Source organism: Podarcis cretensis (assembly GCF_951804945.1).
Source record: "Podarcis cretensis genome assembly, chromosome: 1".
Classification (NCBI taxonomy): domain Eukaryota; kingdom Metazoa; phylum Chordata; class Lepidosauria; order Squamata; family Lacertidae; genus Podarcis; species Podarcis cretensis.
In genome coordinates this window covers 134,058,827-134,085,044 of record NC_137170.1, presented here as the reverse complement: position 1 = coordinate 134,085,044, position 26,218 = coordinate 134,058,827, and the positions used below count along the sequence as shown (strand labels likewise).

The following is a 26,218-nucleotide window of genomic DNA, read 5'->3' as shown; positions in this document are numbered from 1 at the left end:
ATCAGAATTTCTGTAAATATAAACAAAAATGGTCAATGCCCAAATTCTAGCCGAGCCACCCCTTTCCCCGATCAGTAGAATCTAATGCAGGCATCCTGCAGCCTCAAAGCAATACCAGTGCAATTTTTCTAGAAAAAAGAGGCACCGGAACTCACCATGAACTTCTCCCTCATACTGTTAGAATGGTAATGGCGCCCACCTGAGAGGTGCTGAGAGTTCCATCAAGTTCCAGCTAAAGAAAGCCCTGGTCTATACTATTTTTACTTATAAAACACAGAACACTGAACAAAATAATTTAGTTCAATTTTAAATGTTGTCACAAACTTTGATTAATTGTTGGTATGTCTGCCCCACTGGCTCCATCCCCTAACCTGGCAGGACTGCTCTGAAAGATTCTTTTTAAGGTTGCAATCCTATAACCCTTTAGGTAAAGGTAAAGGGTAAAGGGACCCCTGACCATTAGGTCCAGTCGTGGCCGACTCTGGGGTTGCGGCGCTCATCTCGCTTTACTGGCCGAGGGAGCTGGCATACAGCTTCCGGGTCATGTGGCCAGCATGACTGAGCCACTTTTGGCGAACCAGAGCAGCGCACGGAAACGCCGTTTACCTTCCCACCGGAGCGGTACCTATTTATCTACTTGCACTTTGACGTGCTTTCGAACTGCTAGGTTGGCAGGAGCAGGGACCGAGCAACGGGAGCTCACCCCATTGTGGGGATTCGAACCGCCAACCTTCTGATCGGCAAGTCCTAGGCTCTGTGGTTTAACCCACAGCGCCACCCGCGTTGTGAATAAACCCCGTTGAACTTGATGGCACTTGCTTCTGAGCAGGCAGGCATAGTATTGTGCTGGCAATTAAATACCAGTACATAATAGCATCCTTTATTAACTGAACAACACATTTACAAAAAAATGTTTTTAATATGCGTACAGTGGTGCCTTGCAAGACGAAAAGAATCCGTTCCGCGATTCTCTTCGTCTAGCGGTTTTTTCGTCTTGCGAAGCAAGCCCATTGACGGCTTAGCGGATTAGCGCTATTAGCGGCTTAGCGGCTTAGTGGATCACCTGATAAGCGGCTTAGCAGCTTAGAAAAAGGGGGGGGGAGGAAAAAAAACCCGCAGGAACTTGCAAGACATTTTCGTCTTGCGAAGCAAGCCCATAGGGAAATTCGTTTTGCGAAGCGCCTCCAAAACGGAAAACCCTTTCGTCTAGCAGGTTTTCCGTCTTGCGAGGCGTTCGTCTTGCGGGGCACCACTGTACTTATAAAACTACAGATAGCAGGCATCAAAAAACAGGACAGGAGCTCCTCCCTTTCATATATATGCCATCTTCAAATATTTAAAGGGCTGTCACGTGGATGATGGAACATACTTGTTTTCTCCTGCTCTGGAGGGAAGTACCAGAACCAAAGGCTTCAAGCTGCAAGAAAGGAGATTCTGACTAAACATCAGAAAGAGCTTTGTAACAGTAGGAGCTGTTCCATCCTCAGGACATTGTGGATTCTCCTTCCTTGGAGGTTTTTAAGTAGAGGTTGGATGGCCATATGTCATGGATGCTTTAGTTGAGATTCCTGCATTGCAGGGAGTTGGGCTAGATAACTACACTAGCCCTGGTGAACATCTCAAAATCCCAGAAAAGCCAATTGTGTGTGTGATGTGGGAGGAACAGAATAAAAGAACCAATGGGCTTTTTCTTTTGAAAAGTACCCACAATGTTGAGATTCATTCTCATAACACTAGGGCCTCTGGCTGTTACCTGCCATCACACACTGTTGTTGTTGTTATTAGTGTTGGTTTTTTAAAAATAAATTTTTATTATTTTCCTTATACATACTTTTACAATACATTACAATAAATCACTTAAATACTTTTAGCTCTGCTGAGCCTGTGACTTCCCTCCAACTCTTCAGCGAGTATCCCTTATTTTCTTGTATTGCGTATTCTATTTTTTTAACTGTTATATCTGTCATACATTGTAAGAGCTATTTCAGTCCTGCCAGTGTTCTTAAATTTTTACAATTATTCATTATAGTGTTATTATTATTACCAGCCATACAAGTTGTTTATTCCTGTTCCATACCCTCCAACATTTCTCCAACAAAAATAGGGACATCCTATTCCATAATAAACAAAGGTCCGTATAGTTAAAGCCATGGTTTTCCCAGTAGTGATGTATGGACGTGAGAGCTGGACCATAAAGAAGGCTGATCGCCGAAGAATTGATGCTTTTGAATTCTGGTGCTGGAGGAGACTCTTGAGAGTCCCATGGACTGCAAGAAGATCAAACCTCTCCATTCTGAAGGAAATCAGCCCTGAGTGGTCACTGGAAGGACAGATCCTGAAGCTGAGGCTCCAAGACTTTGGCCACCTCAGGAGAAGAGAAGACTCCCTGGAAAAGACCCTGATGTTGGGAAAGATGGAGGGCACAAGGAGAAGGGGACGACAGAGGACGAGATGGTTGGATAATGTTCTCGAAGCCACAAACATGAGTCTGACCAAACTGCGGGAGACAGTGGAAGACAGGAGTGCCTGGCGTGCTCTGGTCCATGGGGTCACGAAGAGTCGGACATGACTAAACGACTAAACAACAACAACAACAACAACAACAACATTCCATAATAATAATAATAACAATAATATTTATACCCTACCCCCATCTGACTGGGTTGCCCCAGCCACTCTGGGCGGCTTCCAACATATAAAAAAACATAATAAAACATCAAACATTACAAAAACTTCCCTTCGGATGTCTTCTAAAAGTTGTATGGTTACTTCTCTTTGCTTGTGGGTCACATAACTCCATACCCTCTAACATTTCTCCGATAAAAATAGGGCTGTCCTCAGGAAAAGTGGGACATTCTGGGATCAAATCAGAAACCAGGACGGCTTCTGTAAATCCGGGTCTGTCCCTGGAAAATAGGGGCATATGGGGGGCAGGGGGGGCAGTGGCCCCCCTCTAAATCAAGTAAATCAATAAAAAATGCTTAAATAACTGAGGTTCTGTCCTCCCTAACAAAAATCCTGGCTTGGAGGGTCTGCATTGTTTTTTGTTTTTGTTTATTATTATTATTATTATTATTATTATTATTTTGTTTTGTTGTTGTTATACTATTATTACTACTACTATTATTAGGTTGTTGGTTTTGTTTTTATTATGTATTTTGTGATTTTGTATCTTGATTGTATTTTGTGAAGTGCCCTGAGGACCCCCCCCCCGGGTATAGGGAGGTCTAATAATAATAATACTAATAATACTAATAATACTAATAATACTAATAATAATAATAATAATAATAATAATAATAATAATAATAATAATAATAATAATAATAATATCGTCATCATTATCTTTATGTTGGGCGGGGCTGAGGAGTGCGGAACAGGCTGCCTGCCGGAACCTTCTTGCCGGTTCCGGTTTCCCTGAGTGCTGCGGGGAAGCGTTTGAGGCGAGCACCGGGGCCAAGGCAGCTTGTAAACAGAGAGAGCCGAGGCGGCGGCGTCGGCGGCGGCTGAGGCTGCGGGCGGTTGCCGGTGTCTGTGGCCGCCGGTGGCGGAGGGAGCGAGGAGGACGGGAAGAGAAGAGAAGGCAAGGGAAACCGGCGGCAATAAATGTGGGACCCCCGGGCGGCGCGTGTGCGGCTGCTGCGGAGTCCGGGTCGAGGCTGCCTGTGGCTTCAGCCCCTTTGCCTTTGCCTCTGAGTCCCTGGAGGCTCCGCAGAGGGGAGTGGAAAGGCCGGCTCTGCCCCTGAGCATCCCGAAGGTCCAGCCTGGGCCTTTATGGCGCCTTCCTTATTGTGCCAGGTGCCCTCTTTGCAGGCTCTGCAGCCTGGCACTTTTAGGAGCCTCGCATCCTTATAAAACCAAGCAGCTTGGGGGTTTGTTGTTGTTGTTGTTGTTGTTGTGCATTTCTTGTGCCTGGATCTGTATTCATCCTCTGTCCCCCCTCCCCCCCCAGCTCCTTAAATTATACAATATTAGGTCATCCCATGGATGCAGTTATAGCTTTCACCAAAGAAGCCACGCAGTAACTGCAGGACAAGCACAAAGCTGTGCAGTCGGCTTAAGCATCTTATGTAAACTGTGTTTTGTCGTTGTTGCTGCATCTAATATATATTCCTTCTCTATGTAGTGTTTAACCTGCCCTTCTTCCAAGGTAGTGTGTAAGAGCCTCCTATCCCCCTCTCCCCGTCCCCATCCTACTTGTATCATTGCAACAGCCCTATGGAATAAATTGAATTCCTTTAAACTGAATGATGGCAGGTGCCTTGAAATCACTCGGTGAACTTTGTGGTGCAGTGCAGATTTGAGGCCAGGTCTCCCTGTTTCAGGCAAGACTCTACCAGAATAGCTCTCTAGCACATTACATGTGCACCACATATGTGGTGCCCTCTGAAGGCATGCAAATTATTGAATCAGAGTTAAAAGTATATTAATGTTCTCTTTGATTATTATTTTTTAAGCATTATGGAAAATAGTTTACTGTTTGTGTTCTGAGTGTACCATGCTACCCAGGCTTCCTTGAGAACGCACATATTTTTACTCCAGAATGCAAAGTGTGAAAAAGAAGGTTACAGTTGCCATTTTGGGGCAAGACGGTTTGAAAGTCTTATTTTTTCAAATAATGGTCTGGCTGTGATTATCTGTTAAACATTTGGCTAGTTCAGATGGCAACCTTGAGCTAGATTAAGCACTTTGAGAACTGAAAGAAGAAAAGTCACTTTATCCATGTAGACAGTCTACATATATATTGGCCTGTTCCTACAGGATGTGGTATTAGTGTGTGAACATAGTCAAGATCCAATGATCCCCAGATATGCCCTCCAAATGATGTCAGCCATCTTCACTTGGTAGCAAGTGGCCAATAGGCAGGTGCAAAATGTTCCTGGTGCCTGGCTAATTTTGAGTGTGTGTGTGTGTGTGTACACAGAGACACACAGATGTACACACACATATATGCATATACATAAACACACACCCATACATATATCTAATTGATGTTAATAAGACTCATGAACAAATGTGATTAGGATTAGCATTTGTTCTGTTTTTAATCCAGTATAGGCTGCAGTCTTAACTGCAAGTGACTTCCATTGAACTTGCTGGTTCTTAAGAGGATATGTATAGGATTGCATTGTTAGTTACTTGAATCCCAGTAGTTTTCACTGCCACAGATTCTTTCACAATAACCATAAACTATATAATACACCATTCTCAGAATGACTGAATATCAAGTATATAAACTGTAGCAAAACTCCATCCTTGTGGACTGATACTGACTAGAGAGGAAGTGAGCCAGTTTGATCAACTTGCCAATAAAAAGCCAACTTTTCTACTATGGAGATATTAGGAGATATTTTATAGGAAACAGTACATTCACCTGTCATTTAATAGTGCTCTTTAAGGTAGCCAGGGATAGAACTCCCTCCAAGATTGGGTTGGAGCAGAAGAAAATAAGGCAGGTAGGTGTGCTTATAAAAATGTTGTGGGCTAGTAACTGTTGTAAACTTTTTTACAAGGCTGTACTATAGTATGTCAGTACTTTGTTCAGAGTATCCCCCTTCCAGTCTAGGATGCAGGCCATGGAATAATCCAGATGAATGTGAAGGATTCAACAGTTGCAAATTGGATTCAGTAGAGAGACGAGGAGGAGTCTATTTATCTTCTCTTTTCCTGGGCTGCACATGGCTGTTCTGCAGAAAGAGAGAAAAATAAGACCATTTAAATGTTACATATTCGTCTTTAAAACTGCCCTGAAAATGGGGGTTGGAATAATCCTCCTGGGTTTTGATGCTGGCAAATATTTGAAATATTTTCCTATTTTGCTTATGATATTCTCAATAGCATAATTTCCTTTTAGTTAGGGTCTAAGTTCTGTTGAATACACAGAGACTTCCTTTTGCTTAAATTATGGACAGGCATGCCCCTAGCATCCAAAAGACAGTGCTGCAGCATCTTTTGAAATTACCTGATTTATTCATTTTTGCTGCCACAAATTCTCTCATGTGAAGCAATATAACAGACTCCACATTTCTCTTCCTTCCTGGTTCAGTTACAGGAACTGGAAGTATAGAAAAAGGGAGTATGGTTATAAACAGCCATCTCATCATCAGCCTCCCTGCTTAATGACCTCATCTCTAGCAATGTCTGTATGACTTGCTTTTGTTTGTGCTGAGCATAGATAATGCTTCAGAGTTGCCTCCATGGCAAAAAGAAAATGCAAACATATGCATGGCTTTGTTCTGTTAGTAGGAGAATTCGAAGGTCAATGTATTTTTGTACTAACTGAGTATTCAATCTGTCTGAGAGTGAAACAGGGTCTGTTTATCCAGAACTGAAACATGTAGCCTGTTAGAGAAAACACTGATGACTAAGTACAGTGGTACCTCGGGTTACATACGCTTCAGGTTACAGACGCTTCAGGTTATAGACTCCGCTAACCCAGAAATAGTAACTCGGGTTAAGAACTTTGCTTCAGGATGAGAACAGAAATTGTGCTCCGACAGCGCGGTGGCAGCAGGAGGCCCCATTAGCTAAAGTGGTGCTTCAGGTTAAGAACAGTTTCAGGTTAAGAATGGACCTCCAGAACGAATTAAGTACCATATTTTTCGCTATATAACACGCACCTGACCATAACACGCATGTAGTTTTTAGAGGAGGAAAATCCGTAGGCATGCCACCCGTAGGCATTCCTTCCATAACACGCACAGACATTTCCCCTTACTTTCTAGGAAGAAAAAAGTGAGTGTTATGGTGCAAAAAATACGGTACTTAACCCAAGGTACCACTGTATAAACCTTCAGAATGATACAAGGGACAGTGGAGATGAGTTTTTTCTTCATCCATCTCAAATTCTGAGTTCCCTTTTCTTGGGCCAGGAACTGGGCTGTTGAGTGCTCTCCTTGATTTCTACTACTCACCGGATGGGTGGTGTTCATTTTGTTCTGGAAGGAGTTGCACTCCCCCTAAAGAGGCAGGTGCACAATTTAGCAGGACTTCTGGATCCGCTTCTGTTATCGGAGGCACAAATTGCTTTGGTGCCATGAACCTTCTGCTGGGAACCCAGCTGTGACCCTCTCTGGATGAGGATAAGCTAGCTTCAGTTGTCTATGCTCTGATAATGTCTGGGCTAGATGACCATGTGGGGCTGCTTTTGAAGACAATTTGGAGACTATAGCTAGTGCAGAATTCAGCAGCCAGATTGTTGAGTGAGCCCTGAAGGTATGTTCATATTACACTGATTCTGGCACAATTGCACTGACTGCCAATAAGTTTCTGGGCTCAATTCAAAGTGCTGATTTTGACATAACAGGCAGTGACCAATTTATGCACATCCGATTGACGTGTGACTGTGCATGCGTGCATCACGGCAACCTAGAAGTGGCTAAAAATAGGGCATAACAGGCTTATGCGTGCTCCTCTGATGCACGCAAGGGACAGGAACATAACCCCGGTACGTTCAAGACGACAAAGTTTTTAATATAGAGTTGAAATCATTTTTTAAATACTTAAAAATATTGCGAACAGATTAAGACATTAGCAGGATTAATTACAAAAATGTGCAGTGATATAAAACAAATATTGACTATATGTGATAAATAATAAATAGGTTTAATTTGGAAATGCAGTAAAATAATTATAAACATCAGAAGCTGCTAAAAGAGGTGGAGGAGAGTCAAAATATGATATATGTAATAAAGGGCACAACAAGCTGCCAGTCTGGGCACATTCTATGGCTAGATCCAGCTAGATGATGAAATATTTCTGAATGTATGATGTTGATAATGTTGTGATAGCAGTGGGTTGTATTCAGCAGATCGCCAAGTAGTGCTTTGCATGAGTGAAATGCTTCTGCTTGTGCAGTGGGACTTTCTTCCCTCTCCCCCCCCCATGTGCCCCCTAAATCTGTTTTGGGGTTTCATCCAACCTTCTGGAGCAACTTTGGGGACAGCAGGGTGGATGTGTCTAGGGAAGGGACAGGGGGAAGTCCCATCATTCAAGCAGAACTAGCTGCACTTGTGTGTTTATTTAGTTCAAAGTTTCTCAAACTTGGGTCTCCAGCTGTTTTTGGACTACAGTTCCCATCATCCCTGAGCACCACTGCTCCTGCTAGCTAAGGATGATGGGAGTCCAAAAGCAGCTGGAGACCCAAGTTTGGAAAACTTTGATTTAGTTGAATGCCTCCTTATTCTTACACAACCTTTCAGATATACTGTGATTTCATTCAACCCTAGTGAAGTTTCTTGCTTTGTGGGGACCCCTGCTACTGATAGATAAATCAGAAGTGTTTTGGGTGTGTGTGTGAGAGAGAGGAAGATTTCTTAGAAGCCAGCAGCAGCAGTTGTGCTAAATAGTGTATTCAAAAAAGACAAGAGTTTCCAGGAAGTTCTCTGACTGCTTCTCAGTGTTGCTGTGTTGATAGGAAGATTCGGTACCTTGAGCCTTGGGTATAAATGCTTCCTCTGGGTGACGACATGCAAAATGCTTGAGAAAGGTCACTGCATGACATGATTTCCCTAGTGAGTCAGTGTTTTGCTTTGCATTCAACCTCTGAACTGAGCCACTTCTTCTTTTCCTTGTCACCTGCCCCTGAGTGGTTTCACACTGGAAGTCAGACTGACAGTAACACAGAGGGCAGTGCCTGGATAGTGAGCCCTGCTTACCAGTAGTTGCTCTAACAGAGCTTTAGAGAAGTGCTCCTGTATATGGCAAACAGTTCTGTTTCTTTTTTCATTTTCTGCATTTAAAGTCATGCATGTGAGAGAGACTGAAATTGCTTAAATTGCTGCTGTATTATGAATTATTGTTGCTAGATATATTGCCATGGAGAGTGATGGATAATCTTTAGCTGACTAACACACCCCATTGATAGATTTTCTCAGGCTCCTTTAATCTTGGATCATTTCTCACTGGTTTAATTCAGAATGGGTTTATAGTCTCCATAGTGCTAAGATTACTCTGGTTTTCCCAGCATATAGGTATGTTGCAGATGAAGCTGTGCTGAATTCAGATCGGCTTTTAGATGTGTGCAATTCAATTCTATGTAAAAAAATATACAGATACCTGAGTTGACCTATAAGAAAAATGCCAAATATTAGGGCACTACTTCAATTAGGCCAACCAAAATTGCACAATATTTTATGACATTTTGATTGGCCTAATAAAGGCATTGCCCTAAGATGTATTTAGACAGGTTTGCTAGTTCAAGGGAATGGAAACTAGAGGGGAAACTGTTAGGCTGAATAAAGTAAAATCTCCCATAACGTCTGAAGCCTCCACTCAGTCCTACAACAGAAACTGCCAACGCATTTTTTCAGCATGTCTTTCAGGCACCGAGGAATAGGAATTTGCTTTTGAAAAGCAGGCCTTTCTCTTCTTTAGGATTCTCACTGAACCCCGCAGAATGGATGGATAAACAGTTAAAGCACTGAGGGTCAGATAGACTGCTGCTGCTGCTGCATACAGTGGTACCTCGGGTTAAGTACTTAATTCGTTCCGGAGGTTTGTTCTTAACCTGAAACTGTTCTTAACCTGAAGCACCACTTTAGCTAATGGGGCCTCCTGCTGCTGCCACACGATTTCTGTTCTCATCCTGAAGCAAAGTTCTTAACCAGAGGTACTATTTCTGGGTTAGCAGAGTCTGTAACCTGAAGCATATGTAACCCAAGGTACCACTGTACTCTCTTTCTGCCCTGCAGCACTTCAAGCTTCAGGCAGTCTCTGGATCTGAATCTGGTAGCCCTTTTTCTGAACTGCTGAAACCGAAGTTGGCAACAAGAATCCAGGGGCTCCTGTGATCAGCTACCTAAACCAGGTGTGGGGAACCTTAGGGCTGCCAGATGTTGCTGCACTATAACCCCCATCAGCCCCAGCAAGCATGACCAATGGCCAGGGATGATGGGAGTTGTATGGCAGACCTAGTTTAATCTGCCCATGCCAGTTTCCAGGCTTCTCTTGTGTCCTTAATAGTGAACTCTACTAGACTGAGAAGCAGAACCCAGGATAGAGCCACGGAGGTAGCAGGCTTGGTGCCAAGGGACAAAATAAAAAGGTTGCAGCCTCCTCCTTAGTTCAGAGAGGGAGAAAACTACCATTTGCCAAGACAGTGATATCGCTCAGGTGTGGGGGTGTTTACTTCACACACACACACTCCAGCGTTATCCGCAAGTGCATGTCTTTATTTTCGCTGTCATCAGCAAACAGTGGCCACTTTCACTTTTGGTGGACGTGCCCAAGGATTAAGGCTTTCTGGGAAATGATTTATAATGAAATGAAAAAGGTATTTAAATATACCTTCTTGAAGAAACCAGAGGCCTTTCTCCTGGGCATGGTTGGCCAATTGGTGCCAAAGAAGGATAGAACATTTTTTATGTATGCGACAACAGCAGCAAGAATACTCATTGCAAAATATTGGAAGACACAAGATCTACCCACTCTGGAAGAATGGCAAATGAAGATGATCGACTATATGGGATTGGCAGAAATGACTGGCAGAATCCGAGACCAGGGAAAAGAGTCGGCGGAAGAAGACTGGAAGAAGTTTAAAGACTATTTGCAGAAATATTGTAAAATTAATGAATGTTAGAATGATGTTGGACAGAAATTAAGTGGTTTCCAGCTGCAATGTTTTAAGAGATATGGAAAATAAGGTTTTGAATTAAGTAAAAGGTTTTGAATTAAGTAAAAATTAATGGTGAGGATTGGAATATAAGAAAGGGAGGTATGAGGAGGTCCGGAAAATAAGTTAAAAGAAGATAGGTAAAGGGAAATTTTATGTGTTTTTTAGTTGTTTTTATTTTTATTTTTTTGTATTTTTGTATTTTTGTTGTTTCTTTTTTGTTGTTTTATAATGTATTATTCTGAAAAATTTCAATAAATATCTTACACAAAAAAAAAAAAAGCAAACTGTGGCCACTTTCCAGTGTTAGAAATCAGCCAGGTGCCAGGCGCGTTTTGTGACTGGCATGGATCAAATTGTGACCAGGTGGAGATATCTGGATGCGAGGCTGGCGACTGACATCTCCACCTGGCTGGCCCCTCCAGCTTTCTTAAGCAGGTAAGCAGAAGAGGTTATTTATTGTGTCCGTTGTCCACATTTTTCTCCAAGGAGTACATGGTACACCCCTCTCTTTAGTCAGTCCCTGCAGTGACCCTGTGAGGTAGGTTAGGAGGCTATGACTGACTCCAAGTGAGCTTCATGACTGCGTAGGGATTTGAACCCTGATTTCCCATGTTCTGGTCCAACACTCTAACCACTACACCCCACTGGCTTCCTAGAGTCCTTCTGCTACGGGCCAGCACTGTAAATTAAGTAGGAAAATAAATACAGTGGTACCTCGGGTTAAGAACTTACCGTATTTTTCGCCCTATAGGACGTGCTTTTTCCCCTCCAAAAATGAAGGGGAAATGTGTGTGCGTCCTATGGGACGAATGCAGGCTTTCGCTGAAGCCTGGAGAGCGAGAGGGGTCGGTGCGCACCGACCCCTCTCGCTCTCCAGGCTTCGCGGACCTCTCCGCAAGCAGCAGGAGCGCTCCCGCTGCTTGCGGAGAGTTGCCTGCATGCTGAAGCCTGCGCGCGCTGAGCTCAGTGCTCCAGGCTTTGCGGATCTCTCCGCAAGCAGCGGGAGCGCTCCTGCAAGCCGAAGCCTGCGCGTGCTGAGCTCAGCGCGTCCAGGCTTCACGGACCTCTCCGCAAGCAGCGGGAGCGCTCCCGCTGCTTGCAGAGAGTTGCCTGCATGCTGAAGCCTGCCCTCGCTGAGCTCAGCGCGTCCAGGCTTCGCGAACCTCTCAGCAAGCAGTGGGAGCCAGCGCTGGGCTCCCACGGCTTGCAGAGAGCTGCCTGTTTGGGGACTGGGGTTGGCTGAAGCTTGGGCCTCCCCCGCCCCAGCCCTGTGCCTGGGGGGAAATATTTTTTTCCCCTTTATTTCCCCCCCAAAAAACTAGGTGCGCCTTATGGGACGGTGTGTCCTATAGGGCGAAAAATACGGTAATTCGTTCTGGAGGTCCATTCTTAACCTGAAACTGTTCTTAACCTGAGGTACCACTTTAGCTAATGGGGCCTCCCGCTGCCGCCGCCATGCGATTTCTGTTCTCATCCTGACGCAAAGTACTATTTCTGGGTTAGCGGAGTCTGTAACCTGAAGTGTATGTAACCCAAGGGACCACTGTAGGGGGAAAGCAAACTATATTTTCCTTGAAGCTTGACTTAGTTTTATCCTGGGTTGTTTCATTTGATGTTTAAATGTGTTGTAAACTGCTTTGAGATTTTTTTTTGTTTAAAACATAAAGTGGTATAGAAATGAAATAAACAACAACAACAAACCCAGCCGGGGGGGCACCTAGTCATACCGTTGTAGTGACGGTAATCTAGATTTAAGGTGCCATTTGGTGATTAGCTCATATTATTTGAGTTTCTAAACATGCCTCTCTCTCTTACGGGGAAGAGAACAGTGCTGCATTTGTGTGGTGGGTGGGAGCACACAGTATTGTGGCAAGGGCAGAACCAGCGGTGACACTGGGTGGCCTTCCGCTGACAGAGCTCTCACAAGGGGATAGAGTATATTTCTGGCCCAGAGCACACAAAGATGTATTGCATTTCCCCAGAGCAGTATACAGGCTCACACTCTGCCTGTCATTATGTCGGACATTGTGTCAGTAATAATAACAAAGATGATAGGTTTCTTTCTTTCTTTTTCTTGGTCCGCCTTATCCTTTATTTGAAAACCGAGTTGCCAACACTTCTGGGAATCTCCTTTGATTGTGGAAATCTTGCTGCATCGTGGTTTCTCCACTATTTTACAATGATGCTGAGTCATGTCTTTCCATCACAGGGCTTACGATTTGCAACTGATAAATATTTTGGCAGTAAAATCGTCTTGGATGTACCCAAGTGATGCGGCAGAAAATGCTTACAATGCCAATCTAAGAAAAAGTGATCTCCAAGGCTGCATTTTACCTGGTGGATCTCCACGGGGCTTGAATGTGAGTAGACCTGTATAAGATTGCCATGTAAAAGTAGCAGCCGATCAAAGCATTTTAGTCAGTTAACCTTGCACAGAGTATACTAAATTGTTCAATGTCTAGGCAGTTTAATTGCTAGCTTAAATTATGAAAATAAATCACAGTATTTATGGGCTGGTGGGTGTTAATTTGTGGCTATTTAAGTGACTAGATGTGTTTTGGTCTGAAGAACACAAGAGTTGTTTAACTAGAAAATGGGGTCAATTGCTTTGACTGAATCAAGAGATGTAAACAAATTGTTTGTCACAGTGCCATTGGCACTGAAACCCTTTTCACAGGCAGCCACTCAAGTTAAAGAATAACAAACAGGGTATATACCTTCCCAGGAAATGTTCTGCAACGTATATTAATTAACAGTGCTGAGTGATAAATATGTATGTACTTGGACTTTGCCACAAAGGGCTTCTTAGGTCAAGAAAACACAATCAGGTGCAAGTGTATCTTAGACAAAAGAAGTGTGATCAGTTGTAAAGAAAAAATATCTGTGAGGGGTATTAAGATAGAGACATCTCTGAAGTGTGTGTTCTTGGGACCAAAAAGCCTAAGGAGGAAAATAGGGTTGTTGCCCCACTGATTCTTCTCCTCTCCCCAGAGCTTCAGAAACCAAGTGTCTGTGAATGTTGGCTACCCCTTGAGCTCTCTACCTCGTCGCCTTGCGTCTTCCCCCTCAGACTCCTAACCTCTGTTCCCTTTGCACCACTTTTTCTACAGCCTGAGGGAACTTGAAGCACTTGAACCAGGGACTTGCAATCTTCCTTTAGTTAGTCTAGTGAAGTTATGGCCCATACTCGGAGAACCCTATAACATTTGAGTGTTGATAGGCGTTTTGCAGATAAGACATGCAGAACAGCATCTCTCTGCTGGTGTTCCACTCACCCTGTCTCTGGTGAGAGAGCAACTTCACTAATATGGTTTTGTAACATGTTTTACAGGAAAATCCAGATTCTGCGGACTTCTACTGCACAGCCAATACGCTCCCATCCTATCTTACCATTTATACTGGTAAGTCAGAGGGCAAGTTATTCTTCAGTAGCACGTTTACAAAGGGAAGTCAAGCCAAACATCTGAAGGCCAATACCAGTTGCAACCCTAATCATTTAGCTCCCACCACCTCCTCGTTCAAGCAGTGTCAGAATCTTTCCAGAGGCACCTTCCTCTTCTGTGCCTGGAATTTTTATGTTGTTTTTTGACAAAATTCCCCCAAAGTTTCTGGTCTGACTGCCAATAAAATGGAGGCATTGGAGGTCGATGACATCAGTCCAGCCTTGGAAGTGACGGAAGATTTCTTTAGCACCTTTGATGTTAAACGAGAGAATGTGCAGCCGCCAGAGGTTTATGGGATCCAGGAAGTTCCTGAGCTGGTCGGCCACGAGGTGCTTAATAGGATTGCAGCCTGCGGAGACCTGAGGAACATCACTTTGGGGAAAACCAACCTCGTTTGGGAGCACTGCAAAAACGGACTCTTGGAAACCAAAGTGCAGACTGCAATTCCTGCCAAAGAACAGTTTGGAGTACAAAGGGGAATGGTTCCAGACAACCTCTCTTGGGTGGAACGGGGGGAGGCCTCGGCTTTTAACATCTGCCAGAGGAGGCGGGGTCGGCCCCGTTCTGTGAACGATATTATAGTGCAGAGTGAGGAAACGGCCACTTTCAAGCCAGGCCACAACCGGTCACGCTCAGACGTCAGCCACATAGACTGGGGTGTCATCTTAGCTGATGCTTCTTCACAGCAGCCGTCTAATCAAGACAATCGATGTCCTAAACTTTCATTTGCACCAACTGGATTCGAAAAGGGAGAGGACATTCAAGGGAACTCTGGTGAGTGCTTGATACTTTGCTACACCTGGCTTCCTTCTTCTTCTTCTTTTGGTGCCTGTCTCTTAGCGAAGGCAGAAAGTGACAGGTTTGGTGAGGCAACACAATCCCAGGTTGGACTTGGAGCTGTGAACCTCGAAATTCAGTTCCCAATTCCCACCATGGGTTGCAAAGATTGTCTCAAGCAAGTTGCCCATTTCTCAACCTTAAAAGCAGAGGAACTCAACTTGAGTTACAGTTGTAAATATAAATATTTCTGTGACACATTTGGCAGTAGAAGACTTTGATTCTGCAGCCTGTCTAAATTATGCTACCCAGCTCACTACAGTATCTGGAAGTAAGGGAGAGAATCTGGAAGACGCTCTGTTCGCTGATTCTTTCTTTCTATGAGGGCAAGGGTAGTGACTTTGCATCCCAGGATGGTCAGCCCATGCAGTCCTGACACTATGGCTAATTTTTAGCACTTTAATTTATCAAATCATTTATATTTGGCCCAAAGAGCATCACAGTGTAAGGAAAACACTGTAAATGCAATGACCTAAAATAATAAAAATTAACAAAGGTGAAAGCATTAGCAATTATAAAAGGGCCAGGATTTGGGGGGTGGGGTGGGTTAGTACAAAGACTACTAAAAGAAGAAATCATATTACAGTGGGCCTGCAACTTTTGCTCATTTTACATATGTGACCTCAACCTTGTGTGTGTGTGTGGGGGGGGAGTGTTAAATAAATAAATGGAGAGCAGGGAAAACTCATGTTACCCACTCCCCATGTATTTATTTCCCCCTGTCCCATGCACCCAGTGGGTTTTCCTTGCTTACAAGGATCTGGAAGGTTGCAAGAGGTCTCTGGAATGCTCCCAGAGGTGATCCGCTTACCAGGCCTTGGGGAAGGCTCTGGGAGTGTGTGTGTGGGGGGGCGTTCCAGGGGTTCCTGATATTGCGTGATTTTGCCTTTGCACATGTGCCCCTAGAACTGAACCCTCGCCTAAGTGGCGGGCCAACTGTATATTTTGTAACATGGAAAGGGCTACTAGGAAAATATGTTTGTTTTTTAAAAAACCAATTTAAAAATCCAAAGTTTAGGTTGGATAGGATGAGCACCTTTGAAGGGAGAGAGTTCCATAGAACTGAACGCAGTACTCTAGGGGTGGCCTGACCTAGTCGGGTGATTCATGGAAGACAGGCCTGTCAATGGAGATTAGGCATAAGAGCTAAAGGGAACGTCTGCATTACAAGGCAGTCTGCCACTGGCGATAGGAAGCCATTGAGGAAGCACGGATGCCCCTCCATGCCATGTCCAAGCTTCCTCAAGGCACCTGTTCAGCCTTACCTTGAAGCACTCACCTGATAGCCATGGGCAACAAGGGACTGCATGCCAACATGGTGCTCTCCATCCATCCTTGGCACCCAGTATAGCAACCAAACAGGCTGCCTGAGGGGGAAAGTCCTTTCCTCTCTGCTCAGCAGGGATGGGGCAGTTTTGCAGGGGGCCGGAGCTCTCAGTTCCCACAGCTGCCAGTCCTAGACAGGCTAGCTGCATTTCTATCCTCCTTTTGCAGGTATCTTTTGTGGGCTTCCTTACAAGGCTGTACTAGATGGATTTGGGGGCTGATTCCATCAGACAGCTCTTCTATTATTTGCAGACTAGACCAGCAATACAAGATTATTTATCCGTGATAAACATCCCAGGTTTTGCTCATGCCACTTTCAAATTTTTCTTCTTCTATTACCTGGGGAGACTATTTGAGCACAAAAGGAGAGAAATGTTGGCCTCTGTGAACAACCGTTTTTGAAACACAGCGTATGCAAAAAAGATTGTAATGAGACCTAATACAGCAAGAAAAGGGATATAATCTGTAGATAAGAGGAATCTTATAAGGCTCTCAGCAGGTTGTTTTCTTCGCTGTTTTCTTCTTTTGGTCCTTATTTCTCAAGAAATTACTTTTTTTTTAAAAAAAAAAAGGAAGGCACCCCAGATGTAGGCTATTTGGTGTGATTATCTCCTATTTTCTATGATGGGCTCTGATTCGCTTTGCCTTGATTTAATTTCCTTGTTTGGGGAAAGAGTGAAGAGAAACGCTGCTTCCATTTTAGAGGGTGGGCAGAAAGCACTCAGCGGAAAGGTATTATGCAGCTTTTGTACACCAGGCAGGTGAGGTGGCAGGAGGGAACCAGAGTGAGAGATTGGGGGGGGGGAGCAGCTGTGATTCCACCTGTCTATGTCAGGAGCCAGGAGCCACTTCTCAAAGCAGAAAGGTCTGCTGCATTTGAATTTTAATCAAGCCGGCCACTGTCATTGTCCCAGTTTAAGTGGGAGCGGATGAAGCCAGTTCACAGGAGCTGGAGAGAAAAAGCTGGCAGAGAGACTGTCTTGCTGTGAAAGATGGGGAGGAGAGACAGCTCCTCTCTCTCTCTCTCTCTCTCTCTCTCTCTTTCAACAAAAGACAAGCAAGTCTCTGTGGTAGCTAAAGGCAGGAGGGAGGGGAAACAGTGGTGAGTGTGGCACAAAACCTGTGAGAAGCTTGGAAGAGTCATCTGTGCTTGATGGAAACAAGAACAACGGGCTGAAGTTTCACTTTGGGTCTGTGGTAGCTGCGCTGTTTCCCTTATTGGATGATTAACAGAAAGGGAAGGTAACTGTGGAATATATACGCATGATCGGCACTACAAAGGGATCTGTGTGGCTTTCAAAGAAATTAATGGCTTTTGAGTTAGTGCAGAAATCCCAACGAATGTTAGGACCAGAGAGGGAAGGCAAATCACATTGGTTTCTTCCTTATACACTTGCCTCATCAACACCTTTTTTTTAAAGGCCTTTTCTTTTTCCAATTTAGATTGAATTTAATTACTCCCCACCGCCCCGGCAGTTTATGTAAAATAAAGTTCCTTTTTGGAAGCTGTGTTTTGGATGCTATGCACTCGCGTTACGGCAGGCATGAAGATGCGTTGTTACTACACAAGCACCAAATCCGATGCATTCTCAGCCTGGGAGGGAGACACACACATATCCAGGAAATGCAAAAGTGACAGGCACTCTCCCCAGCACCCCTGGAAGTTCTGCCATTCCCCACCAATCGGAAACTATCAATGGCAACACCCAAATGTGGAGGGAGCCGATGAACTCGCAATGGTGGCAATGCATCTCAAAAAACTCTGCATCACTGCACACTCAACGTGCAAGGGAGTGCCATAGCAAACCCCCCCCACCCTTTGTCTGAATTTCAACATCACAATATATCACCCACTAAATATCATGATATACTGATATATCAAAGTGTCTGAAATAAGGATGCAACAATGTAGAGGCAAACGGGGAAATGTCCTGGGAACTGCTACGACTTAGGGTTCTAATACTGATGCATTTTTACTTATCTTTAACATATTGTTACATCTGTTATTTTATAATACAACAGGGGCAGCAGGAATCAAAAGAGAAGCGACAACCGGCTTCATGGTTTTTCCCACATCACAATTTTTTACATAGCCCCCCCCCCCCATCACGATTCACAATACAATGGTACCTCGGGTTACAGAGCTTCAGGTTACAGATGCTTCAGGTTACAGACTCCGCTAACCCAGAAATAGTACCTCAGGTTAAGAACTTTGCTTCAGGATGAGAACAGAATTTGTGGGGCAGCGGCACAGTGGCAGCAGGAGGCCCCATTAGCTAAAGTGGTACCTCAGGTTAAGAACAGTTTCAGGTTAAGAACGGACCTCTGGAACGAATTAAGTTCTTAACCCGAGGTACCACTGTATATCACCATGTTGAATATTACGAAACCGTTACCATGATGTGGGCTTCAAACCAATTTTGGGCAATGTATAGGTACATTACCTAGCCCACCAGTGGCATAGCCAGCCCTGCAGACCCCCAGGCATCCCGATAGGCAGGGATCAAATTCCTTTGCACTCTTTAAACCACTGTTTCGAAGCACAACCCACAAATGAGAAGGAAGGAGAGCGCGGTGGGAGCACATAGTCCCTGAACATGGGTGCATAGTAGGCATTTGCGAGAGAGAAGAGGGAGTAATGCCACTGGGAGGGATTCACTTCATCCTGTGATGTCAGGTATGTGCAGGAGATGCAAGTTATGCAGAACTAAAACGTAACTCCTGTTAGGACTGGGCGATACATCATCCAAAACCAGTTTGAAGTCCATATTGTGATACCGGTTTCATAACTTTTGACCTGGCAATATATTGCAAATCATTATGTGTGTGCATGTGCTATGCAAAAATCACAATGTGGGGAAAACCAGCCAATACCTCTACATAGTTCCATCCTTATTTCATACATTGTGATATATCATTATATTGCGATGTTTAGCTGGTGATATATTGCAGTATTGAAAACCAGATATCGCTCAGCCTGACCTACTCACAATGTAACCAAAGAAATTTCAGTTATTGTTTCTTCAGAGTTTCTCACCTTTATCACCTGCTATGTCACCTTAAGGTTGAAATCCTGTAACTGGAAGTAATGGACTGTTGTTCTTGCATCTGAGTTGAGTTGTAAATCTGTCATACTCTTTGCTGTTAGATTCACTTAATTTTTTGAACTACAATTCCCATCATCCCTGACCACTGGTCTTGCTAACTAGGGATGATGGGAGTTGTAGTCCAAAAACAGCTGGAGGCCCAAGGTTGGGAAACACTGATGTAGATGGCTGCCAATAATGTTCAGATTCTTGAAATCAACTCCTGAGTTTTTACGGCTCAGTAAAAAGGAATAATTAATTGGAATTGTTAGTCTCTCTTGTTACGAGTCGATTGTCCTAGTCCAGTTAAGTGCTTTGACTCCCCAGTGGGCAGTAACTGACAAAGCTACAAGCCAAGTTCCTCCACTTGCAGTTTTCAGTCACCCTATTTTCATGAATGTACATCTGATTAAATCACTTGAATCATCATAACTCTGACCCGAATGTAGTGGAGGCATTTCACAAGTTTGGGGTGCTGGTGTGGGTCCTTTCCCCAACAAAATGCAGCAGACATCTTTGTTGCCATCAGAAGACTCTAAATCTGAATTTTTTACAATAGTTTCCACGTAGCCAAAGGAAACATTTCATTGATACCTCAAACCCTATTGTTTGTTCATTGTATTTGAAAACTAACTTCCAGAGTGATTTGATCAGGGCTTGCCAATCTTTTTAGGCCAATGGACCCATCTGCAAACTTGAAAAACTGTTGTGCAGACGACAATTACTCATTTATTAGATTTCTTAGTTGCCCTTCAGCATAAGTTCCCAGGATGGATTATCATAATAAAGAATCATATAGCTAGAGTTAGAAGAGACATAAAGGATCATCTTGTCCCAACCCCTTGCAATGCAGGGATTGCAGCTAAAGAACCCCTGGCAGGTGGGCTGCCAACCTTGTTGGACCAATGGGCACATTCAGGTTCTTGCTGTTGCTGTCTGATAACACTGGGGAAAATCTCCCTTCTCTCTTCTTCTTGTCATCTTAATTTTGCATGGGGAGGTTTGCTGGCAGTGCCATTGGTCCAAGCAGAAGACTAGAGCATGGTAAGTGGGCATGGCAGGAGAGTGAGAAGGCCCTGGCACGGAGTCCCACCGTTTGAGAAACTGCAATAGGGAAAGAAGTTTAAAATATTTGTAAGGTAAAGGTAAAGGGGCCCCTGACCATTAGGTCCCATCTTGCTTTATTGGCCGAGGGAGCCGGCGTACAGCTTCCGGGTCATGTGGCCAGCATGACTAAGCCGCCTCTGGCGAACCAGAGCAGCGCACGGAAACGCTGTTTACCTTCCCGCCAGAGCAGTACCTATTTATCTACTTGCACTTTGACGTGTTTTCGAACTGCTAGTTTGGCAGGAGCAGGGACCGAGCAACGGGAACTCACCTTGTCGCGGGGATTTGAACCACCGACCTTCTGATCGGCAAGTCCTAGGCTCTGTGGTTTAATCCACAGCGCCACCCACGTCCCTTAAAATATTTGTAGTTAACATTTATTTCAACTCTCTTCTAGAACACAAGCCGACATTCTCAAATATCCTGAAGAAAGGATACCTGGAAATTAAGAACAACCATGACAGCTATTGGCAGACATGCTGCGCAGAACTCACTCCATACAAACTGTACCTGTATTGGCTTGACAACAGTGGGAACCAGAACCTTCCTACTGTCTACCTGCTTTTGCATTTCCAAAGCATCAATGTGGAAACGAATGTGGTTGATGCAGTGCTGTTCAATAACTCGCACCTGCAGCTTAAGGCAGAGTCTGCATGGGAGGCCTTGGACTGGGGGCAGAAGCTTTGGGAAGCTGTTCATTCCTCAGTGCCCTCTTTCATGAGGCCCCAGGGAGATCTGGGGCGCTCGCAGAAATTAGACAACGATGAGAGCAGCATCATCCAAAATTGTGGTTTACAGAAGGAACCTACCCAATTTTTCCAGTCTGCATCGTTGACCCAAAACATCAAGGACTACCAAAACATTCTCAAATCAGGGACTCTTTACAGACTGACGCTCCAGAATAACTGGAAAGCATTCCATTTTGTACTCAGCCGGTCTCTCCTCATGGCGTTTCAGACCGGTGGGCTTGACGAAGACCCTCTGTTGAGCTACAACATTGACGTGTGCCTGTCTGTCCAGACTGATATTCTGGATGATTGTGACTCTTGCTTTCAGGTTATCTTTCCTCAAGATGTTCTTCGTCTGCGGGCAGAAACCCGTCAAAGAGCTCAGGAATGGATGGAGGCCTTGAAGTCTGCCGCCAATGCAACCAGGAGCTTGGGTCAGAATCTGCAAGTGACGCTCAGAAACAAAACCCAAGGCCTGTCGTGCGGAAAAGAGCATAGGAAGATCAAACGCCAGTCGGTAACCACCAGCTTTCTGAGCATCCTGACCACCTTGTCGTTGGAAAGAGGACTGACTGCCCAGAGTTTCAAGTGTGCAGGTAAGCAAATAAATGTCGGACGTTTTGTACTTGTTCTGCCTGCCTTTACTACTTGACATGCCTTTTCAAGGTATAAGGGCTTTCTGCTGAGTTTTGCACAGCTTCCTGTTGCAATTCTATAACTTGGGCGATCTTTCTGTGTATCACTAGCTGTGCTGGCATGGTTCATGAATGCATGGGCTTGTGATGAGCTGCCAGGGCTTACAAGTCTTCTGGCACCTGGTCCTTTAAGTAGGTCCTGATTTGCACCAGCAGGAATCCAAGTGGAGACTTGGGGAACAGGCTGGGCAACCTGGCTGCCTAAATAAGGTGCCTCCTCTCTGTTGGAGGTTATCATCACATTGTGTTTTCATTTTGTATTTTTATGTTGTGAACCGCCCTGTGATCTTCAGATGAAGGGCAATATTCAAATTTAATAAATAATAAAGATTTAAGCCCCACTGGGCACAGCCTATGCTTATTTGTGTCTCCCCTGCCCCTGAACGGGGTCAGGTGGCAGAGAAAGGTTTTGGAAGGGATCTTGTGGTAGTAACACACCTGATTGCCGATGCCCAGGAATGCAGCAATTAGTCTTTCCAGCAGGGGGCAGTGTCAGTAAATTGTCTTTATATTTTAGGTCAGCCAACCTTGTTTTGAAAGTTAGTTTTTTAAAAAAATCCTTTTATTGCCATCATTCTGTTCCTGCATGTTAAGGAGAGATTTAGCTATTTGGCATTAGTAAGTTTATGGTCAAAGCCCGGAAAAGCAGCTATATTTCATGGATCTTAATTGAAAAGTGGTGTTTGGAAAGTATTTGGCTGGCAAAATTCTGGCAGGCTGAATTTCTTATTTAGTTACATATACAGATCCTCTAAAAGTGAGAGACTGGTGTGCTTGTTCTGTAAATAATAATCATTATTCTTTTAAAAATGGAACATTTAGCTTTTAAACCAGCCATTTCCTCTCCCCCTGCCTTCCTCAGTTTAGCAACATCTGGACACTTAGACTACAACTCCCATCCCATATTGACTGATGGGAGTTGTAGTCCCAAACATTTGAAGGGTGGAAGTGGGTGGAAGATCAGCTGCCTTTGCTCCCATCTGGGAGAGCAGAAGGAGTTCAGGCAAATTCCTAGTGGAGCTTTCCCTAAGTTCTCCTATGAAGAAGGTCAGTGTGAAAGCAGGAGCACATTTATTTATTATTAAATTGGTATACTGCACTTCATCCAAAGATCACGGGGCGGTTCACAACATAAAAGATACAAAATGAGAACACAAAATAAATAATAAAACCAAGAACAAAAACAAACCCGATAGCCCTGCTCCCACAAACACTGTTAAAAAGCCATAGTATGTTAAAGAGAAACGTTCAAGCCTGGTGATTAAAGATGCGCAATGAAGGTGCCAAGTGAGCCTCCTTGGGGAGAGCATTCTACAAACGGAGCCACTGCAGAAAAGGCCCTTTCTCATGTCGCCACCCGCCAGACCTCTTGCGGAGGAGGCACACGAAGAAAGGCGTCAGATGTTGATTGCAGGGTCTGGGTCGGTTCATATGGGGAGCGATGGTCCTTGAGGTATTGGATATACACTGATAGAGCCAGTGAAGGCAAGGCAAAATGTTAGCAAATATTGAAGCCGGACACTGCTGGTTGCATCTATGCACACAGCCCAGGTTGCTCACTAGTGTTTCAGCAGCCCTCTTGCAGCCCCTTCTCTCTCCAGTCTTACCTTTAAGATCTTTCCAGCAAGGAAACACTTTGGAGGGGGCAGGTGTGTGTAGGGTCCCGGTGTTTTGCCATCCAGGTCGCAGCAGAAGGTTGTAGAGAAGCCTTGTACCCTTCTTCATCTGGGGCATGGGCACATTCCGAACAGAAACTCTCCAGGGACCTCTGCATGTGCATTTGTGACCTGAGATCTCGTGAGTAGCTCAAGGCGATCCAGTAGGTTTTGTCGTTGAGCAGGGTTTTTAACCTGGGCCTTGTATGCTCAAAACCCAGTTTTTTGTATGCAGCATTGCACTGGCAATTTATGCTAGTAGTTTCCAGCTGTGCATTGGCTGAAAGGTGCACTTTACTGTTTTTACTGAGCCATTCTGGCAGGATCCGTGCCTCAGAAAAAAAACTACCAGCTGGAGAACCCTATAGAGGTTCATGCACTGTTAAAGTTAGCTGTGATTTCCTAGCTCACACCAACATTTCTCCCCAGGAAAGGTGAACTTGGGTATGGATTGAAGTGTGCGCATGCAATCTTGTAGCTCATTCTAGATGGATCACATAATCCCATGAAAAGAGCCCTGGGGTTCCTGAAGGGAAGAACAAAAAGATGCATTGTCATTATTCATTTATTTTAATTTAACGACATAATAAATGTGTTAAAGCTAACGAGTGGAAAGGCCGTGCTGTGGAAACTGGGCTGAACCGGGCTTGTCTGCTGAAAGTCCTTGTTGAAGGTAGCCATTTGTCTTTTCCCACTTGGAAAGATGTCCGCTGTCTTAACTTTGCGGGGTGGCTGTTTAACTGAATAGGAATACTGCTGGTAATTGCATCTTGTAGCCCCCAGGCCCACCCTTCCCTTCTCTCCACCCCCCTACCCTCATCCAATTCCCCCACAGCTGCAAAAGAGGGGCAAGCTTTGTGGAGGTGGAGGAAAAAAAGTTTTGCTGCGAATTCTTCAGCCATTTAGTGCAAATTCCTGTAATTACCATCATTGTGTCCTGTCTGAATGGCACATAATACAGCAGAAGCCTTTCCTAATTGAGACCTTACAGGAGGTACAAATCCCTCCTTTGTTCAGCCTGACAAATTAGTGCCAGAAAGTGGCAGGGTCCGAGTGGGAATCAAAGAGGAGCTGCACAAAGATGAGACTTAAGGCTACAGTAATAACCCTCTCTTGTTCTTCAGGGGAGGAAAAAAGTAATGGAAAAATTAGGCTTTTTTCTTTCTTTGGGGTTTTTTGTTTTGCTGTAAATTCCCTTGACATGACAGCACCTTAGGGCTGCTTTATTTATTTAGTAAAAGTGATTAAATAGTAATATGACCCATTGTCTCTCCAACTGCCCCCCAGCCGACTAAGTCCCACTGCCTTGACTAATTGATTGACAATGAACCTCTGATAGAGGAGTTTGTTGGAAAGATTTGCTGGGGAGAAGGTTCTCCCCCCTCCATCCTTCCCCCATTTCTTTCTTTGTTTTTTCTTGTGTCGGGGATTTTGGGGGTGGTGGTTGGGGGGCCAGAGTTGGTTTTGTTTGAATTGCACTCTACACCCTCCCCCCTTTTCCTATCCTCCTTGTTAAAAGCTTTTGCAGCAAAAGCTTCCAGACAAACAGCTGACACTCAGAAGTGGGTAAGGAAGAATGTAGCTTTAGACAAGTTTATCTTGGGCGCCAGCTAGCATTTTTCCAACCACGGATAGAAGCCAGGGCAGCCATATCAGGCCTGGGGATGTGGCAGAAGGAGAAGAGGAAGGGGGGAAATGGATTCTCAGTGTATCAGGGTCAGGAGGGCAGATTAAAGAAACAAAAACGGAGGGGAAAAGTTTTTCCTTCAGGAACGGATGCCTTCACTCAGCCTGGGAAGAGAAGAGGTTTTACTCTGTCCATTTGCATTTAGCTCTTTCCACCAGAATAAGTGTGTCTGATTCTGTTTTGCTGTGCGGTCCTTTTCAGCACCTAGGATCTTCTCTGCATCAGTGGTCAGATCCAGATACAAACTGCCCATGGTGCTATGCCAAACGGCCAAAGAATTTCATCACCTCCAGTGTTTCAAAGGGACCATCGAGGCATCTTTCCCAGTTGTTGACTGTAATCCTGTCTTTCATGAATTAGTTTATCTTAAAGCCCTTTTTTATTAATTCAGCAATGTTGTTTTGGGGGGTTGCTTTTGTGTTTTGGTTTGTTTTGGCGGCAGGGTATCCTTTGAATACGAAGTAAAAAAATTTGCCCTTGCCTATGCTATGCATTAAACTAAGGAATGTAGTCAAATTGTTCAGGAGATACTGAAGCCATTTGAAACGATTGCTGGACTAGAATAGTGCCAGTAATTATACCATGCTTAGGATGTGCACCGTGCTCCTAATCTCCTTTATTCAGAAGGAAGTCCACTGGGGTAGCCTCCTACTAAACTTCCAATAAGATTGCAGCCCTAATAGTGTGATCCTGTACATGTCCTATTGAGTTTACCGGGACCTGCTTCTAGGACCTGCAGAGGATTGCAGCCTAAGCCTTGCAATAGGAAATGGGTATATATGCTTAGCTCAGGCAGGAGTCCCATTATAGTTTGCACTGTATAAACATATTAAGGAAGCTTGTTCCCACCCTGTTTTGTTTATGGCAACCTCATCCTATGGACCCAATTGTTATACAGTTCATTTACTATTTTTACATGGCTTTTCTTATTGCTCAAGTGTTAGGATGCTAAATGCCTCCGTCGGCATCCTGTAAACTTCCGATTCCCATGCACACATTGCAATAGCAAAGACTTAAGGGGGAAGTCAAGCAGATGTAA

At 44.3% G+C, this 26,218-nt stretch overlaps 1 protein-coding gene across 3 annotated transcripts in view; it reads left to right on the top strand.

Moving 5' to 3' along the window:
• Nucleotides 1-8,305: 8,305 nt before the first annotated feature.
• The window catches only part of PLEKHM3 (pleckstrin homology domain containing M3), a 77,701-nt gene continuing 59,788 nt past the window's right edge, over nt 8,306-26,218 (top strand). The window contains exons 1-4 of one of the 3 annotated variants that reach the window (XR_013839387.1): nt 8,306-8,513; nt 12,825-12,975; nt 13,947-14,832; nt 20,812-21,738. Coding sequence is in view for 2 of the 3 variants with exons in the window: in XM_079978168.1 (XP_079834294.1) it covers nt 14,244-14,832; nt 20,812-21,738 (1,516 nt within the window). In the remaining variant the exon portion in view is untranslated. Of the gene's footprint in view, nt 8,514-11,028; nt 11,051-12,824; nt 12,976-13,946; nt 14,833-20,811; nt 21,739-26,218 lie in introns of those variants that run through there. The other 2 variants (XM_079978168.1, XM_079978169.1) reach the window with 2 other exon arrangements.